General features: G+C 36.9%; 2 protein-coding genes and 1 long non-coding RNA gene across 4 annotated transcripts in view; 1 reads left to right on the top strand and 2 right to left on the bottom strand.

Moving 5' to 3' along the window:
• pth1r (parathyroid hormone 1 receptor) overlaps positions 1–4012 on the bottom strand; it is a 57155-nt gene extending 53143 nt beyond the window's left edge. Inside the window, exon 1 of one of the 2 annotated variants that reach the window (XM_016669722.1) lies at positions 2724–4012. In XM_016669722.1, the coding sequence (XP_016525208.1) occupies positions 2724–2828 (105 nt within the window). In that variant the 5' untranslated portion in view covers positions 2829–4012. The remainder of the gene's footprint in view (positions 1–2723) is intronic. The other variant, XM_007548625.2, reaches the window with a different exon arrangement.
• Positions 4013–6804: 2792 nt separating this feature from the next.
• LOC107835862 (uncharacterized) lies at positions 6805–16498 on the bottom strand. Its single transcript, XR_001661688.1, has 3 exons — positions 16413–16498; positions 15442–15449; positions 6805–6819 (listed from the first exon to the last, which is right to left on the bottom strand). It is a non-coding gene; the product is annotated as an uncharacterized LOC107835862 (long non-coding RNA).
• On the top strand, positions 12348–16579 carry myl13 (myosin, light chain 13). Its single transcript, XM_007548623.2, has 5 exons — positions 12348–12521; positions 14290–14317; positions 14714–14863; positions 15932–16105; positions 16191–16579. The coding sequence occupies exons 1-5, from the start codon at positions 12414–12416 to the stop codon at positions 16295–16297; spliced, it is 567 nt and encodes a 188-aa protein (XP_007548685.1). The 5' UTR covers positions 12348–12413; the 3' UTR covers positions 16298–16579.
• The last annotated feature ends 665 nt before the right edge of the window (positions 16580–17244 follow it).

Genomic DNA, 17244 nt, shown 5'->3' with positions numbered 1-17244 from the left:
AAACACAGTCATGAGGTAGAAATTAAATCCCCACTAAGGTTTCCAGAAAGCCCTGCTTCCTCCTAATAAATGTAATAATAGAGTGAGGCAGCCTGTCACAGCGAACAAAGGTGCTGTGAGCTAACGCTTCATCTGTTGGCTGTCACTGCCGCTTGACTGCTGAGATGTAAAACACAATAATGGTTACTGCACGACTTGTGTCGGTTAATTTAGATAAATATGCTGTGAAGACGCCAATGTCAAAGTGCTTTCCAACGTTTAGGTTTCAGCTTGTAATCTCCAGATTTTTCTCACTTCGATACAGAGCCCCTGCAAGGCATAATCCTGCGATTCGACAAGTGGATGTTTCAGCTCAAAAAAGTCTCATTTCAGCTTTCAAAAGCCAGACTTTCCACTCTAAGTTTAGATGCCCGCAACTTATTTTTTTTAGGGTGGAGGGAAAGACTGAGCAAACACCTAACATAAAAATGGGTAAACATCATTCACAAACAGAGCCTTTTAGCAGCTAAATGTTGAACCAGCTATAAATACAGTTTCATTTTAATTGTTTTCTTGTGCCATCTATGCCACTGAGCTCAGAGGTCCACTGTGGCACAGTGATGAACCACATCACTGGGAAAATGCACTGTACCTCAGAGCCTGGGCAAACTGCCTGTTGAATGCACAACAGCTTTAGCCAAAACACACAAAACCAACACAGTGTGTTGCTCTGCCTACGCTGTGTGTGTCTGTGTGTGTGTGTGTGTGTGTGTGCGTGTGCGTGTGCATGTGCGTGTGCGTGTAGCAGACTTTATAGATACAGCTATGACAATATTTAAAAAGGCATTTATAAGTCACGGTATACTGTGTTAAAGTAAGCTACACAAATGGGAACTTAGACTGCAGAAATGAAGCACTTTGACAATCCCAATTCAGGCAGGTGAAAGCTTCAAAACGATGTTGTGCCAATAATAGGAGCTTGAGACTCCTTCACTTATTGCTAGAGGAAGAAACCACACAAAGTGGAACAAGACTGTGATCACCAGTAACAGGCAAGTACTGCCTATTAATCTTGAGTAAATATACTACAGTTTCACTCCATCATCGTCCTTAAAAAGAATTTTAAAGAAAAAAAAGAACATGACATTATATAATTGCTTTAATCAAATCAAAAAAATCATGTTTTCCAACTCCTGTTAAAATAATGCAACGTGTTTATTATACTCGTAAAAATGAGAAAACCTTACCCATATTTTCTTTTCTTTATGTTGTTTTGAATCTAATGCTTCATCAAAAACAAAGCATATAAACAGCCACTAAACCTAACTGTGGATGTAGTGCTAATAGCACAAAATACCACAATCTATCTGGTTTAATTAGTCAGGCTATCTACTCAGATAGCTAGCCTGCAGCCAGTTGCTTAACAGACATGCTGCTTGCAGCTTCCCCACAGTGGTTTTAAAGCAGTGTGGGTTAAGAGGCTAATTCGGATTATCTACTCATCATCCCAACTGTTAGTAGGTGGGAAATATTAGTCAGCAAGTGAACATTTTGTGCTCAAAGTTGAAGAGCAAGAAAAAGTTGGCAAGTGTAAAACGGTCCAGTTTTACTGCACGTCTATTAAAACCTTTTGGGTTGCCATGAGCTTGAAAAATGCTTAAACAAAATAAAAGTTGAGTTGAGTAGTAGTAAGTTTTCAGTAAAAAATAAAACAAAAACAAAACATGCAACTGAATTAAATTACACATGAAATTTCAGAATATCCCAAACAAGTACTGCCACAATATATTAAAAAAAAAAAAAAATGAAGATAAGCTCATACGTGGCTTGGCTGGACCTTTGCAAGTGCAATAATTAAAAATTTTCATTCTGCATTTTATTTGAAAAGAAAACACATTATTGCATATAGGACTGTGTTTTAATGTATTTGATTTTCATATAAATTACCAACAGGCATCTATCTAAAAACAATAAATAAAACAGTGTAACAACAGCATGTTTTAACCATTTCCTCCGTGCTTTCTTTATTTATCAGTCTGTGTTACATCGCGACATCCATAGCTGGCACACCTTTACATTTTGTGTGTTGCTTTGTATGGGTGACTATATTTTTCGAAGTGATGCTTTATACAAATTCAAAGGTGCTCTGGAAAAATAGTTTTTCACAAGCAGAAGGTCTATACACCCTAACCTATTATTCTACTGCAATTTGCATGTGTGAGAGAAATTTGTATAATACAGTTTTAGTTCAGAAGTCCCCAGTCACTAAAACCCACATCTGGACACTGGTAAAAAATGGTATATAAATGTGAAATAAATGTCCATTGTTTGGAAGGAATATTTTTGTATGTCAACAACAATGACATGCAGCACAGACTTGGTAAATGACACTGCAGTCATTTGAGCAAAAAGTCAATTTCCTTTTTTTCTAATTTTGGAGGAAAAACTTTTACTAGACTCCTATTAATAATGGGAAGATTTATTAGAAATTAAGACCAATGACAACACCAGCAGTGCTTGGGGTTGCCTAATTAACCCTTCCCTAAAATCTAGTTAAATGCTCCTCAATATTCCCAATGCAAAACACATGCGGAGAGAATCGCAATTGCTGATACTTTGCCTTCTCTGTGTTTGACAAGCTGTCACTGCGCAGAGGAAGCACATCTGGACCTCCACGCTTCACATGTGCAACATCACAGCGAAATGACGCTAACTGCGCTGCAGACAGTAAATGAATGACTTACCAGGCAAAGGCTGCTGAGGAGTGAGATGAGAAGAAAGTCCAGATTATGGAGTTGCAGAGAAGATCCCATCCCTGACCCTGAGGCAACTCTACCTCCAAGAGTCATTCAAACACACAGCTGATGGAGCTCAGAAAGCAATTATTTAATCGACTTAACTCTCTTCAAAGTGGAGCGTGATGCGTCTTTTCACTCCATCTGGCCCTTCGACGCTCCTGGCCGCTTGTGAAATCATAACTCTAATCGCCCGCTCTGCCCTCGATTTAATTTCCTATAATCTACTATACGGTCCGGTTCAGCCCGCTCGCTTTATTTCTGCGCATCTGTCTTTTTTTTTCTTTTCTTTTATTTTTTTACTTCTGAAATTACATCCACATGTCAGAACTATTTATGTCGCTCTCTCTCTCTGCGGTGGGAAGTTCAAATGATTCTTTGTAGGGAAGAAACCAACGCTGTATTTTTAGGTCTTTTTAAATTTCCCCGCAGACTAACTTAAACACTTCAGTATGGAGCTCTGTGCCTACTGGTTTCTTCCAGTTTCCCTTCCCGGATCAGACACAAATATAAATAAATAAATATGATTCTTTAAAAAAATAAAATAAAATAAAATAAAACCTCAAACTGTCTCACTCCATCACCAGAGTCTGCTGAATTTCACAACTTCACTCCTTTTGACTCATGTCACCATCAACGCATTCATTCAGCGCACTGATCACAGACAGGCTCCACTTTTCACATTTAAAAGTAAACATTAACAATATTATGACAAGAGCGGAGAGTGAAATTTACAACTGCTAATATAAACGTGTTTAATCTGCGTGTTTAGACTTCATAGACAGAGTTTCGCTATCCTTCATTTCTTCCCCACCAAAACGCTGCAGATCATGTGTCACTCGCTGAAAACGTGTAGCGCACTAAATAAAAGCGTGGCAATCTAACAGAAAACTGAATGTATGAAACTCCCAAACGAGACTCTGTTTACCTAAGACGAGACAGAAACGCCAGCTTAGACTCAACAATCTTTACTTACTATCGAGAGAGAAAAGAAATCACCTTAACGGACTGATAATTCGCAAAAACGCCTGAGTGATTGTTATGTTTTTTGTTGTTGTTGTTGTTGATGTTTGGGTTTTTTTTGCGCAGAGTCAAAGCAAAAGAAAAAAAAAAAAGTTGAAGTTTCTCGTGTTGGGAAGCGTCTCCAGTCCAGATGTGGCAAAGCGGCAGGTCGTGCTCAGTAGTGAGTATGTGGATGGAAAAGGGGAAGCAGGGTGGGGGCTGGAAGGAGGCAGGTAGGGTGGAGCGTGAAAGCCGCTTATTGGTGCGCTCGCTCTTACGTTGGAATAAACCACGACTCCCCAAATGACATATTTTCTCACTCCTAAAACAAACTCCACATTCAACAGATCGCAGGGCCGTTGCCAAACCGCTTTTTCCCCCTGCAGTCTCTCAAAAGTTGCATCCAGTTGGATTGGGTTACAGTAACATAATGCAGCGGATGAAGCGCCATATGATGGTGAATTCTAATGGGTGTAAGGACTGTAACAACATTTTAAGTTTATGAAGTAAATACAAAAAAATACTAATTTACTTTTAATATTTTAAAGTCACTCATCGCTTGTTACAGTACAATGGAATTGTGGAAAGTTCAGTTGCCCAAACTTAACCTTAATTAAGTCTGTTTCATAAGTTAAATACAATTCTAAAAAAAGTGTATTAGGAATATGTAATCACCTTCTTTCATTCTTATACCCTTTAATAAAATCCAGTACAGCCTACTTCATTTATAATACACCAAATTATTAAATGCCAGTAGTATTTAAACACTTAGCAAATATAGGAAGGGTATAAATGCTCCACAGAAGAGCAACAGAGAACGTTCGTGAACTGTTTGATCCATTGTCCAAAAACAGAGAGAGAACATGGCTGTTAGATCTGTCCTCCACCATGTAGAACCAAAAGTGCCGTAAACTGACGGGTTCGTAAACTGCTTGATTCTGGGCTAGAAATTATAGCTTGAAAAACCAGAGTGTGCTTTTAAAAAGGATTATATCAGGGGTGTCAAACTCCAGTCCTCAAGGGCCGCTGTCCTGCAACTTTTAGATGTGCCTCTGCTACACCACACCTGAAAAGAATAATTAGGTCATTAGCAAGGCTCAGGAGAACCGATCTACACAGGGAGGAGGTAATTAAGCCATTTCATTCCACTGTTTTTTACCTGTGGCACATCTAAACACTGCAGGACAGCGGCCCTTGAGGACTGGAGTTTGACACCCCTGGATTATATAGAGGTGCTCTGGTCAGAAGAGAACTCTGCATAATGCTGTGCGCTTGTCACCATTCCCACAATGGCAGTGGCAGCATCATCCTGGGGGCATTCATTTCTGTAATGAAGACCAGTCAGAGCTCATCGAAAGATAAATGGAGGTAAAAATGAATAATCAAAAAATCAAATCAAAAATTAGTCAAAAGCTGTAAAAGATATAGCTGAGGCAGATGACGACTTGACATATATCCAGAGCCACAATAGAATGATTTTATGTTCAGAAAATAACTGAATAAAAAAAAGTAACAATAAATGGCATATTTTCCAATCGCTTGTATTCATATTATTTATTTATTCTTTATTGCTCTACACTGCTGTCTTTTACAGTACAATGCACACGTTAAAAGGGTAAATATAAATCTTGCCTTTACATAATCTCTCACAACTTGCCATGATTGTCATCAAAACTTTAGCCATAGATTTAATCAAAATATCCCTGCAGAGTACGCTGTTATATTAAGAACATGACTAAGCAAATTGACTCTCTTATCTGTTCACAATGACACAATGATTTGTCGTTCAAATGACACTGACATGTTCGTTGACACAGGTATTCACTCTGGAGAGATGAACTGAGGATTTTGTGAAAGAGACTGGCTTCTGTAGGTCATGCATTGTGATTTACTGTTTGTATGAATTGTTTCATGAGAAATGCACATAATATTTTACTAATGTCAAGGAGGAGCTGAGAAATCTGACTGAAAAAAAAAACAGTACTATTCTGGAGGGGCTTAAATAGCTCAGAAATCTCAGTCCAACAGGAAAATTGTGAGGATGATTTATATTTTTTTTTGCCTGAAGTGCCCAAGATGCTTTTTCTTTTCTTGGCTCTTTAATCCAATTGCCAGCCTCTAAAATGTGTTTTAGTGTTTATAGCTGAGCCCCAACTGTGTCAATAGAAACTTTAAAAGATGTTTTGTACTGAATCATTGAGTTTAGTAACATATTTGGAGAGCACAGACTAAGTACCCCTGAGGGATGCCTGTTTTAATTTGATTGACTGTGTTGCTGTGTGTCTCGGTTTTAGTACACTGTGTGCTGATATGCAAAAGTAGAAGGTCAGAGAAGGTGTTAGGCAAGCTTAATGTGGCTCATGACAAGTTGTTAAACTCACTTTCTAATAAAAAGCAGGACAAACTGTGCTGGTGAGAGATGGCAAAGATATTTGCAGCTTTTGCTTACTCGGCAAAAGAAGATTTCAATGTATGACCCAAAATATCTTTGGGTCCAACATCTTTGCATGCGTTTAGTCTGTTCAATGTCCTCATATCATCTGTGGACAGTTTCATCACCTTTTTCTCATTCAGGGGTGTGAATTGATTCTCAGGTATTTTATTTGGAGAGCTTTTTTCATAAGGTACTTGGCATGTTGTGCAAATAGTTCAAAGATGTGATTGACTGTTCCATGCAGAAGATGCATGATCCAAAATTCCTCTGTTAAAAAGTTGAAATAGCACTCAAATAATTAGAGAGAAATTGTGTTCATGACATCACCTATTTATTAATTTATTTTTTGATTGGGGTCTGCCTTCTTCTTTTTTCTTGCTTTTGAAAGGTCTTCCTAAACGGCTAAATGTGCCTTTAAGCTAATTACTGCAGCTCCATGCAGCTCAGTTTTTTTTTTTTTTACAGTCAAAACGCTTCTGATCTTTGACATCCATCTGGCATGATTAATATCCATCCCCCCAAACTGTCTTCACTGTAAGGAACCATGCACTGCACTGACAGCAGTCCATATATCTCTATCTGTCTCATACACTATTATTTGTCATCTTTCTTATATCATTTATCATTGTTCTGTTTCAGCTGGTTGGCAGTTTATATCTGTGACAGGCAACAAACCAGATCAGAGCTTATTACGAAGAGACACATTTAAACACATGTACTAGTGAACGAGGGGATTATTACCTGACCCATTTGTATCAGGTAAGGATGGTTTTCCTAGAAATTGTCTGAAAAGCTGTTATCATAAACTAAATTTCATGCAGATTTTTTTTTTATTTCACCTGAATAATACGATTCAGCTGTCAGTGTATTTGGGACCAATTCCCCGGATGTGCATAATTGGCAATGTTCCAGGAGGTTCGACCCAGGTTCATGTGAAGACAGCTAGAACACACTGGAGATTTTTTTTCTCTGCTTCATCTGCTGCCATTTCTGCTACTTTGAGATGACTTTCACTGTCCTGTATTTTGGCAGCATCTATATATATATAATTATTAAAAATTTGCTTATTTTTCACATTTGCATTTTATTTATCTGAGCAGGTTTATATTTCTTATAATCCAAACAACTAAATGAATTACAGTGTTATTAGAGACGTTGTCTCATCAGATTAGCCTGTCCTAACTTTTACCCTCTGCCAAAATGAGGTCATTTCATTTAAGATGATTTTTTTCCTCCCTCCCCAATTTTTCTTTTCCATTTACTCTCTTTCTGATTTATAGTGTGGAAATGTCATGAACGTTATGGTCAATGTCTGTCCTTTGTCTCAGAGCAAGTTCCAAATTAAACCTCCTGGGGAGCTATTTTCAGCTGGATTCAGGTCAACTCGCATATTCTTCTTAAAAACCTTGTGTTGTTTAGACATATCACCTCAGATGCTTCAGAAATAGAATAAAGGAACAAAGATCATCAACTAACTTCAACTGTGGCTTTCTAGTACATATGCTATGTAACCATTAATGCCATTGCTATTATTTAATTAAATCATTAGAATGTCTCAAAAATAAATTTTGGGAATTCTTTTATTTGAATTTCCCTCAAGTAGCAAGTGAATATTTTCTCCATTCTTTTTTCATAATTAACGGGAGTGGTCGTTTTTGATTGCCTAAGTCGTCTGCTGAGTAATAACTTGGAGATAATTTGGTCATTCTCGTTGCTTGTGCCGGAATATTGACAAACATTTTATACGTTACATGGAATAACATTTTCTGAGAAGATCGACAAACAATAGCTGAAAATTAAACAAAGGTCCATCTCTTTGTTTAAAGACAGTGAATGAACCTGAAGGTTTGTCTAATTATTGTTTGTTTAGCGTTTAACAAACTCATCTGTGTGCAGACATACGGTTATGATAAAACACTGTTAGTGTTCTCCAAACACTATGAGCTACAGAGCTATGGAGCAACTTTGAGCAATCTGCAAAGTTATGTCATTTATTCACCAGGTACTGTGCACTGAAATATGACAGAGCTGAGAGTACAACAGAGAGCGATGTTCACAGAAAGCTCTAAGTAGTTTATTATTATTATTATTATTTTTTTTTTTGATTCAGGAAACTTTCCTAGATAGTACCTATCCATTATGAAATACTGCTCAACAGAGGAAAACATCGATTTTTCCAATTTTCATTACCCTTATTTCCATGTTACTTTTGCACAGTGTTAGCCTTAGCACTGAACAACATTTGAAATAAGCTAGGATCTGTCACTGTGAGGTGTTGTATTTGCACTTCTGTCTTGCAGTCAATTTAAAGAAATCAGAACAAGTGTTGGCCTATGGACAAAAGAAAACTAGATTGATATTAAGCATTAGTACAGTCTTGAAGATGTTATAAAAATTGTGATTCAACAGGGTTTCCAATCATATTAATTTGTCCAAAGCTGATTCAGTATTCACATTTAGGGAGAAAAAAACAACAACCTTAAATTAGATCTCTTGGGCAGAACGACAGTTCTCAGGGTTCATAGTTAATTTGTGACCAAGGGAGGGCAGCATGACTCAGCTGTTGTTTCGGCTGCTAGACAGCACAGGTGCTTACAAGGTTTAACAAGGATCAGAAGGCCGGTATCCTGAGTAAGTATTGATGAAGCCTGTTTCATTTTATTTCTTAGAATGCTATATTTGACTCTGGAAAACTGTGTAGGTTTTAATAACACAGGAGATACACTTTTTGATGGAAGTTTGCGGAAGGCTGCTCAGAAAAACCATATTTAGAACATGCAAATGTTTCTGGTACTGCAGTCACCATCAGAGGCGGGTCTTACATGAATGGACAGCATCTCCTTCTGACACCCCACATCCAAACAGGCATCTCTTTCCCCAATGATGGCATTCTGCAGGAAAAATAATAATAAATTGTGATAGACAGAGAATGCAGTTTTTTTTTGTGTGTGTGTTTGAACAAATAGATAAATGATTTCATGATTTCATAAATCATAAATAAAGAAGTAAGTAATACTTAATTTGAGGTATGTTCAATGTTAATATGCAAGATTTGGAACTACAAATGACCAAATAAAGATCAGACTCTCAACTAGGAACTCAAACTCCAGTCATCAGGGGCCTCAAGGTAAATTATTGATGGTTGATGAAATGCTTATAGTTCTATACTTTAGATTCTTTTCAGTGGAAAAGTCTTGAAGTCCACTCGTCAAGGGCTGGTGTCCTGCAACTTTTGGATGTGTCCTTGGTCCCACAAACCTGACTCAAATAGGTAAATTTCCTCCTCAGTATGTAATCTGTGTAGCTCTGCTAATTTCCTAATATTTAGGGTCAGGTGTGTTGAAGCAGGGGCACAGTCGAACGTTGCAGAAATATAAGCACTGACTTCAGGATCATCCATCTGTAATTTCTTTCAACAGTATCTTCTTCCAAGGCTCATATTATCCGCCATCCCACACCCCCACCGCCCACCCCCAAATTTGTTTAAGCACATCAATTCTACAAAATTAATTCCTGCCAAGAAACACTGCGTCAAAGTCTGTGTTAAACTTAAGCCCCTTCAAACTGGCATGGGTTCTGCCTAAGCTTTGCGAACTGCATCCTACAATAAGTCTAAGTTGGATAGGTGACAGTTTAATTACATGCTCTCTCACTACGGCGCACTTACTAACTTGTGCAGCTGACGACACGCTAAACACATCAAACAGGAATTCATCAGGTGCCTCAACTACTGCACAAATGTTAAGGCTGATATGGGTACCCTGTAACCTCAGTTTTTGTGAAGGGTTTCTATGGAACTGTATCACTCAGGATCCACATGATCTTTTTTTTTTTTTTTAATATGAGAGAATGTTGACGTTTTGAATCAATATTCATAACCTGCATTAAAACTTTCCAACTGAATTTTTCTGCCTGAAGTTTCTCCCCTCTTCTCTGCCCATTGTTTTTCTTCCCACGGCTGCTCCTATAGCAGATTCAGACATTTACAGATGCTATTGTTCAAAAGTCATATATATTCACACTGAGATTTTCTCTCAAAGACAACACTATTACATTTCAGAAGAGACTTTAGAAGAACCCCTATGCTGTTTTGAGGTTGTCATTTAACAGCAATGTATTTATCCACTCTTCTTTCATCTGCACTCAAGGTCATCTAATGTGTCGGAGTAACAATTGGCTTTGTCCACAGGTTGGAGGCCCTCCAAGCTACATACCAGCTAGACAACAGACCAACTCTAAAATAGCAAACTGCACAGGTCTTAGATGTTTTAGGATCTTGATATTATGCGGCTGGTCGTGTTGTAAATTCCTCCTGCTGCTTGTCAGTGATGGACCCTCTCTACAGTAAAAGGGAGTTAATAGTGACCTACGCAAGCTTAACCCCTTTTTATGCTCAGATTCTCATGAAAGGCTTCCATCTGTGTCTGCGTGTCAGTTACACAAGAAAGTTCTTGGTGAGCAGCAACTGTGCGCACAGAAATGTCTTCAATATAATAAAAAGGCAAAAGTAGATCAGATGATCATGTGTTGCAACCAAATTAAGCACAACACCACTTCTGAACACATAACATGTCCAACCTAGAAGAAGGAGGGCTACCGCGGCATGCTGTGCAAATATATTTATATATTTTTATATTTAATAAACCTTTCTCATTCTGATTCCGACTGTGAAGTCACCTGCTGAAGGGTTTGATCCATAAGCATATTATCTTGAACGTTTACCTTACCTGTCGTTAGGAACGTAAATTGAGATGAATTCCTACAGATGATATGTTTAAGACAAAAGTACATGAATCACTACATATACACTTTTGCTTGCTGAAGAGTTTTACAAAGTTTCAGATTTTCCGCTTGGTAAAAAACAGCATGTAATTTAATGCTGATCAAACTATATATGAGTTGCTGTTATCAAAATGAAAATGAACGTGTTTGTGAATACTTCAGGAATTTATATTAAAAAAAAAATTATATGGCTCTATCTGATATCAGCTTTAATGAAGAGCCTCTGTGACTAAAGCAGTTTCAGGTTTTGTCACAGGGCCTCAGCTCAAATTGCGTGTGGACATTTGCAGTTGCATCCCAAGAATAATTTGATCTGAACCTTTCCAATGCATCGTTGCCTGGTTAAGGTTTGCAGGTCTGCTAAAAGGTGAACCTCTGTCCAAGTCACAGGACTTTTGCAGCTCCTTGCAAGTTTTTCTACCAAGACTGTCCTGCATTCAGTTCTTGTCCATCTGAACAGTTTCAAGTGTTGCTGGTAGCCGTCATAAAATAACATCTTAACCCGAACTTGTCAAGTCTGGAAATCGCAAGAGCTACGAAGACAACATGGAGAAGAAGCTTGACCCTTATGACTCAACACTCCAGTAAATTAGCATTTTAATTAAATGCTTGCTTGAATTACTTTTACTTGTATGTGTGTGAACCACAAAAACATCAGACACTTCATCTTTATTTGAGTGGTAATGACAATTTCACAAGAACAACAATGTAAACTTCAATTATTTTGACACTGAGCTCTAATGTGACTTATTTAACAGTCTAAAGGCCAAGATCAGACAGAAACAACATTCTCTGACCCCTATTTTGAGGTGGATTTAAATCTGAGCCCTGTAAATCCCTCTGATCATATGAGATAAACGACTATTATCATAAAGGCTTGTGAATAACCCTCTCTCACTTGAACGTTTTAATGGTAATCAAGAATAATTGCCATTCGTCGTGCTTCATTGTGGGTGAAGGAACTTTAAAAAAAAACCCTTCCGTTTGTGTTCAACAATTATCTTTTTCTTCATCCCCTCCTCGCTAATAACTGCCACACTTCACTGAACAAGGTCAGCGGTTGAAGATTGGTGAATATGCATGAGGTCTCACTTCTGCTGATTAAAATAGCCTGTTTAATAGAAGGTTGTTGTCCTGGGATTTTAGCTAATGCAGTTTTCCATTCACACACACACACACATGCACACACACCCACATACAGAGACAGACACACTAGGAGAACAACAAACGTTTGTCTTAAATAGAAGCACAAAGCCATATCCTTTTATAGTCCTCTGCCTGTTGTTCGCTGCCTGGTTGGGCACGGAGGGGGTGGTGGAGGTGACACCTGTGGCCAGAACATAAAGGGAGGCCCTAATCACCCACCTCTGCCTGCAGTGTCCAGCATTTTGTTGCACAGTCAGTCCTAAGTGCTTCTAGAAATGGCCCCCAAGAAGAAGGAAGAGCCAAAGCCTGCTGCACCGGCAGCTCCTAAGCCCCCAGAACCGGAGCGCCCAAAGACTCCTGAATTTGACCCAGCAACAGTAACGGTAAAACATTTTAAATTGGAAATGCAAAAATGATTTGATGATTTAGCATAGAATCACATTATTCTATTTAGACATAATAATGTTTTCGGTTGACTTAATTTTTATTTTATTTTTTTTGACGAACATCAGAGACCCCAAGTGATCTAAACTTGGCACTGCAAGCCCAACATTTTACTGCAGCTAATTATCCTTAGCTCTCTCATTCCCCAGCTTTGTAGAATGTCTTCTAAATTACAAGCACACAAAACCAAATGGGATATTTTATTGAAGGAAGCTGTAAGCCTGTCTCAGTATTAGGTACAGATGCAAACTAACTGGTGCTTTAAACATCATGGAAAATATACTTTATGCTGACTTGGCCCCTTTCTGAGAGGACGAATGTTGGTTTAGGTCGAGCGAGCCGCCATGTTACAATAGAGTGCGGTTAAAGCCACAAAATATGACTTTTTTTTCTTATTTCTGCGAATAGCAGACCACCCACACTATTTGTTACAGGGAAACAAGGGTGGAAAACTGGTAAGAAAGAAAAAATATAGATAATTATAGCCATCTTGATCTATCTTAAAACATGCTTAGATAAGGTTTGGATGTTTTTTTGTTTTTTTTCTCTTAGCTTCTCAGAGACTTTGTGGTTTGAGGTTTTGTAGAAATCCAGACGTTAAACATAGGCTTGATGAATCAACATGTACAAACACTCTTTTTAGAAATGAATATCTAATTGAAATTGTAATCCATTCTCAAGCTGAAGATAACAAAAAGACAAAAAAAATGAATAGTTTCAATTTTTTTTTTTCTAAAACATGTTATTTCTTTTTCACTTTGGCATTTTAAATATAACGCTTTCCCTTCATTAAAACAAAGTGCACCTAAAAATAAGCTTCAACAAAGTCCACAGTAGCGTATAGAGTCCAAGTGGTAACAATGGGCTGATCCAAGGTCACTTGTAAACTATGAACTGCTGAAACAAATGGATGCCTCCTGTCTCACAGGATGGTAACGTTTAAGTTTGTCTCGTTCTGCATTTTGAACCACAGTGTTTAATTTTATTGTATATCTCTATTGATTTTTACACTTTGAGAAACAACAATTTAGTTTAGACACTTAAAGGTTAATAAAGTAGATTAAAAATGTAGAACCATTTTTTTAATAAAGTCGGATATTCTAATGTTATCTTTATTTGATTTGATTGTTTTATATCAGGAAGGTCTTTTTTTTCAAATTATTATGCTGTCATGATCTTATATTTGAATTGTCTCTATTATATAGAGAGATTAATAATAATAATAATAATAATAATAATAATAATAATAATAATAATTATAATTATAATAATAATAATAATAATAATAATAATAATAATAATAAATAATTAATAATTATGAAATAAAATATGTGGGGGGAAACAAATGTGGAACATTGAGCAGAAATAAGTGTTCCCTTTTTAGCTATGTCATTTTATCTCTTTTACATTTTAGTCAATTGAAAACACTCACCAAATGCATCTAAAAATAAGCTGTGATGAATCCAGCAGTATATAGTGCAGAGTTAATTTGTTAAGGATGGAGGAAGTAGTTCCAAGGTCACATAAAACCACTGGATTATAGTCAAGAAAGGTGACCTCAACTGCTTTTCAAAATAGAAGAAAGAAAACAGACTGCTTAATTGTCCCCAAGGTTGTGTATTTTTTTTATTTTCAATGAACTTTTTATTTGCCGCTCTGAATGATTAGGGTCTTCTAATTGTTCTGTTTGGTTTGTCTTTTCCCCAGCTGGAATTTACACCAGAACAACTTGAGGGTGAGGCTGTAGAGAGCTGTTGCTTTTTCCTTTGTGTTGCATGGGCTTGGGGTTATTTATAGAGAGAATAAATGGTTGCACTCGCAGCATAGTTCTCAGTGAGTGAGAAACATTTTGCAACAGCTGGTGTTTCGCCAGATCAAACATATGCTATTTTTATTTTTAAAGAATTATTTCCTATTCAAGTCTGTGTCCTCAGAAACATGTGAAGTGCATGCCAGCCAAAGCAGAGTGGAACCCTTCAGGGAAGCTGCAGCGCTTCCTTTTATCTGAGGCATGCCATTATAGATAATTACTTCAGAAAGATCTGCACATGCTCTCAGATGACACAGAAATGAGCAAAAAAAAAAAAAAAAAAAATTCAGAAGGAATGTTAGCTATTCTTTTTGTTGACAGACTTCAAAGATGCTTTCCAGCTGTTTGACCGAACACCAACCAGTGAGATGAAAATAACTTACGCCCAGTGCGGTGACCTGATCAGGGCTTTGGGCCAGAATCCCACCAATGCAGAGATCATGTATGTCCTTGGGAAGCCTAAAGCCGAAGGTTGGTTGTATGACAATTTTAGTCATTCTTTTTTTTTTTTTTCTTCAGTTTTTTCATCACATTGAGGGCAGCCATTTATTATTTTTTTTCTTACATCTATTAGCCACTTTCTAAATCTTTAATGTTGAGAAATCATCCAGTTTCAATGGTTATTAAAGTGAAACAGTCAGTGACTTATCAAAATAATGAAATTGATTTGAAGCATTAATTACACCCTCCCACTGAATAAAATGATTGCAATTTTGTTGATAAAAATGGAAATAAAGAATGAACAAGGAAACAGTAGTCAACATCTAACTCTACTGTCAAATTTGTAGAGTTAGTTAACTAATTAAAAAAAAATACACTGAGGAAAACAGTTCATAGTACTGTATGTCATGCTTGTTGATTGAGAGTTACAATTCATCGGGAGCTCTTTCCTATGAGAATTAAACTGGCCTGAGCCCTTACAATTACCAAGTATCTGTAAGTGCCAGAATATTGGCCATAAAACATCATAAAATATTGTCTATTCTGGGTGAAATTAAGTTGTTTACTTCCTGAGAAATTAAGTTGTTTACTTCATGAGAAGCCCTCACTTACCCACCTTAGTGTTTCTCCTGGCTACACAATGAGTCTCTTATGCTCCAGCAGTTGTTCTGTCTGCCTGGAGGTCATTCCTGAAATCAATCAATCAATCAATCAATCAAATCAATTTGTATAGCACATTTCAGCAGCAAGGCATTTCAAAGTGCTTTACATAATTAAAATAAAAACAGCAAAAAGGGGATGAGGGATCATCTTCTCCTGGTACCGGCTTTTAGGGTATCTAGGATCTTTAACTTTGGATTCAGAACTCAGTGACCTGTTAAAGAAAGTTACCAGCTGATGATGAACATGTCAGATGTGCAGGAAAATAAAGCAGCATATAATGCAAAACAAACATTTATTGCAACAACTGTTAGGTTCAACTGGTCATCTACTGTAAAGTTGACAGGAAAACCTCTGTACATGAAAGATTCAAATTAAAGTTTAGGTCACCATAGAACATCAACCAAAAGTAACTTTTTTTCTTAATACTTTCAACAGATATGCAGACCAAGATGCTTGACTTTGAACAGTTCCTCCCAATTTACCAACACATCTGCAAAGCCAAGGACCGTGGAACGTTTGAAGACTTTGTTGAGGGTTTGAGGGTGTTTGACAAGGAGGGGAATGGTACAGTGATGGGCGCAGAGCTCAGACACGTTCTGGCAACCCTTGGTGAGTGGAATTGTCTCAGTTAGCAGATTTCATAAGGCGGTGGTAATAATGATGCACACTGAGCTGACAGTGTCGGTGCTTTCAGGTGAGAAGATGAGGGAGGATGAAGTGGAGCAGCTGATGCAAAACCAAGAAGACGCTAATGGCTGTATAAATTATGAAGCTTTCGTAAAGTACATCATGGCATCATAAAATAGCCATTTGAGCCTTAATGTGATTTTGGTGCTGAGACACAAAAAGCCAATTGGAGTTAGAAAAAAAAGTCATTTTCTTTACTGTTAAGCAAGGATTTTGTTAGCTTTTAAACAGAAGGAATCTACATGTCTGTCAAATCCACCTTTATCAGTTTTCATTTGCATGTGTCATGAAAGGCAAATTCATAAATGTTTCATCTCATTTTCAAAGTCTCTTCAAGCTGATACCTCTATGTACATTTTTCAGATTATGGTACATAAATACATTTGTTTCATTGTGTTATGTGTTTCAGAGGAATCTATTGCAACTTTTTGCACTGTTTCGTCAGAGGACAGTCTTTTGTTTTTGTTTTTTAAAAAATGAGAAATATTAAGAGATTACCCAAAAATCAGCTATTATGTTAGGATTTTTTAAGTATCACAGGGAAATTAATTATCCTAAAATTAGTGAATTAATGAATGACTGTAAACAAATTAAAAATTACAAATAGAAATGTTCTTAGAAAATCTGGTGTTACATAAAAAAATTATTATCATCTTCATCACCCAAATGACAACGTTTTGTTAATTATCCAAAGGATAGGTAGAGAACTCCCATTTCTAGCCAGCAGAGGGGGGTGTTGATCAACATTTATTTATAAGGGAGCACAATTACTTTGATATATTTTGAAGAAATATTTTTAAAACTATTTTTTTTTAAAATAACCTGATCGTAGATCAAAATGAGGCTCTGTGATTAGTACAAATTTTTTATTTAACTTAAGAGAGTTTTAAAGATTTTTTTCTTTTTTTTAAGGTTGCTTAGCATTAACAGCTTCTCACATAATAGTGTCATCTTTTTCTTAAACTCCTTCAAAATTCTAGCTTTTAGTTTCACATCCCTTTCACTTGCAGAAATGATCAGCAATTCATATTTAAAACCTAAAGTTGCTGAATTTTTAATAC

The sequence above is a fragment of the Poecilia formosa genome, unplaced genomic scaffold (genome assembly GCF_000485575.1).
Source record: "Poecilia formosa unplaced genomic scaffold, Poecilia_formosa-5.1.2 Scaffold27, whole genome shotgun sequence".
NCBI lineage: Eukaryota > Metazoa > Chordata > Actinopteri > Cyprinodontiformes > Poeciliidae > Poecilia > Poecilia formosa.
Note: the sequence above shows the minus strand (reverse complement) of the source record. Positions and strands in the feature narration are given on the sequence as shown.

Excerpts from the sequence above, each read along its gene's own strand:
- myl13 (XM_007548623.2), top strand. The coding sequence starts at position 12,414 with ATGGCCCCCAAGAAGAAGGAAGAGCCAAAGCCTGCTGCACCGGCAGCT. Across the intron at positions 14,318-14,713 it reads TACACCAGAACAACTTGAGG|ACTTCAAAGATGCTTTCCAG; the intron begins GTGAGGCTGTAG and ends TTTTGTTGACAG. Across the intron at positions 14,864-15,931 it reads TGGGAAGCCTAAAGCCGAAG|ATATGCAGACCAAGATGCTT; the intron begins GTTGGTTGTATG and ends TACTTTCAACAG.